Source organism: Vigna radiata, chromosome 7, assembly GCF_000741045.1.
Source record: "Vigna radiata var. radiata cultivar VC1973A chromosome 7, Vradiata_ver6, whole genome shotgun sequence".
NCBI classification, from domain to species: domain Eukaryota; kingdom Viridiplantae; phylum Streptophyta; class Magnoliopsida; order Fabales; family Fabaceae; genus Vigna; species Vigna radiata.
Window position 1 is genome coordinate 16467142 of NC_028357.1, and position 2150 is coordinate 16469291.

A 2150-nucleotide genomic window follows, 5' to 3' on the forward strand; every position below is an offset into this window, starting at 1 on the left:
ACATGTACTTTCTAAATGGTGGAGTAACGGTGGAGTAAAGACGAAGACTTGACTTGGTTACCAACAACATTTCAAAAAAATTGGAGAAGTGTTGGAAGTGGCAAAATAATCATTGTTAAATATACACTTTGCACCAGTTTAAATACAAATACAAAATTAATGACGTGTTAAAAACAGAGAATACAACATAGGATTGATAAATTCTTATATAAACTTTTTGGAATACAGTAATGAGAAACAGAACTTCAATGTGAATGAGCCTCTTAGAAAGTGAAACTCTTAATTGTGAAAGAAATTGAAAAGTAAGAAAGAAATTTCAACAAACAGGGTGAATGGCAAACCAAGCTTGGATGAAAGTGAGAACTAGAGCAAGAAGTGCAGCAAAGAAAGCAATGATTGACCAAGGGTTGCTGAAATATGTATGATAACCAAGAGCAAGCCATGCCCTGTATCTCTTCCTGTAATGCTTTTCAATTTTCCGTCTAACACCTAAATAGCTCTCACTGTTAGGCACCAAGTCAGCGCTTATGGTGTTGAAGAGCTTCGCCACTTCCTCATCACTCCCAAGTTCATTGCGCAGAACCTTCGCTGATCTCAGCTCCTTCACATCCTCAGGGTGGTCGATCAGCGAGTCCATGAAAGCCACAAAGGAACTAATCTCGAAGTTGTTCTGAAAATCTGGACACATCTCATACGCTATCAGGTTGTGAAAAGTAGGAGCTGTTGTGTCATCAACTGTGATCTCTGGCAGTGTCAGTTCAGCACGCAACCACATCCAGCGATAANAGAAGGAGATGTCACTCAGCTTCCGTGACTTTTTCACCTTCAGTTTAATCCCTGCAGCTCTCAGCTCCTCTATGTTCCTGTATGTCATCATGTCCAAATCATCATCTTTTTTCTTGTCCCTTTCCCCGTTTTCTGCGTCACCTTTCTTATGTTGGGCTTCCTTTTTAGCGTCACCGACGATGTACCTGCGAAGCTGATCGAGAAGATGAAAAGGTGACTCCTTTCTTATGTCTATTCTGTGTTCTTGACAAAGGGAGTCTTCATTCCTAACATAAACACTTGGGTCCCCATCTTCATCCGATACTCTGAAAAAAAAAGATACAGTATTTGAAATACAAACTACGAGGGACTTGAGACTGAAAGTTAGTATTTATACCTGTCTTCGTTTTTCTTAAACTTGGTCGTGCCATGAATTTTTTCTCTTTGCTTTGGTGACAAATGATGGCACTTAAGAAACTTGTTCATGCTGTTTATCAGTGTGTCATCATTCTGGTGGCCTGACAAGAGTTTAAGCACTTCATAGGGAAGCTGATTCTCTAGCAAAAGCACATCCTGCCACACAAGAACCAGTTGGTCAACCTTAACATTCAAGTCTTCGGGACGACTGAGGTTTCCCTTGTCCAGGATTTGAAGCAGAGAACATCCGTCCACAAATAGCATCCGCGAGAGCTTTTCATCATCACCACCGAAGTCTCTGATAACATCCTCAGCATACCGTTCTTTCAATTGGTTGACGTGTATTGCAAACTTTTCATACAGAGTTTCAGCATCTTGCTGGGTGCTTTCAAGGTACTTTGCTGCCCACATAAGCTTGTATTTTTCCCCCAGTTTCAGATTCGGTTCTCCATGATGGATTGGACCAATAGAAATCAACCTGGGGGAGTAATGCTTCTTCGAATGCTTTCGATCTCGGAGATAATGTGCTACCTTTTGTATCTTTGGAACTGTATTTTGTGGTGTCTCCTTTGCCTTTTTTAGTTCATGAAAGTTCTGGTTGAGGTATGGTGTCTCACTCATGTTAACTGTGCAATAATGCTATATTTTCAAGGATTGGTTTGGTGGGTATATTTGTGAGTGTTCTAGACAAGTGAAGTTGTTCATGTTATTGCAGTTTAAATTGTAAAAAATTTACGAGTAAACGAATCATATGATACACGGAGACCATTCATGTATTAAATAAGTTACTTATTTTAATATGCTGATAAATTTATTTTAAAAATAATAAGATATTATTATACATTATACATATACATGTTGAAAAGTTTGTAAAAATTCTAAATAATATGATAAATATTGAATTGTTGTTGTGTGAATCTAAATTAAAATCATATATACATAAAGATAGTACTTGATGCTTTTGTGGA

The 2150-nt window shown here is 38.1% G+C and overlaps 1 protein-coding gene across 1 annotated transcript; it reads right to left on the reverse strand.

The window, feature by feature from the left end:
• Window positions 1–221: 221 nt before the first annotated feature.
• On the reverse strand, window positions 222–1860 carry LOC106767744 (UPF0481 protein At3g47200). Its single transcript, XM_014652692.2, has 2 exons — window positions 1163–1860; window positions 222–1091 (listed from the first exon to the last, which is right to left on the reverse strand). The coding sequence occupies exons 1-2, from the start codon at window positions 1801–1803 to the stop codon at window positions 317–319; spliced, it is 1416 nt and encodes a 471-aa protein (XP_014508178.1). The 5' UTR covers window positions 1804–1860; the 3' UTR covers window positions 222–316.
• Window positions 1861–2150: the final 290 nt, after the last annotated feature.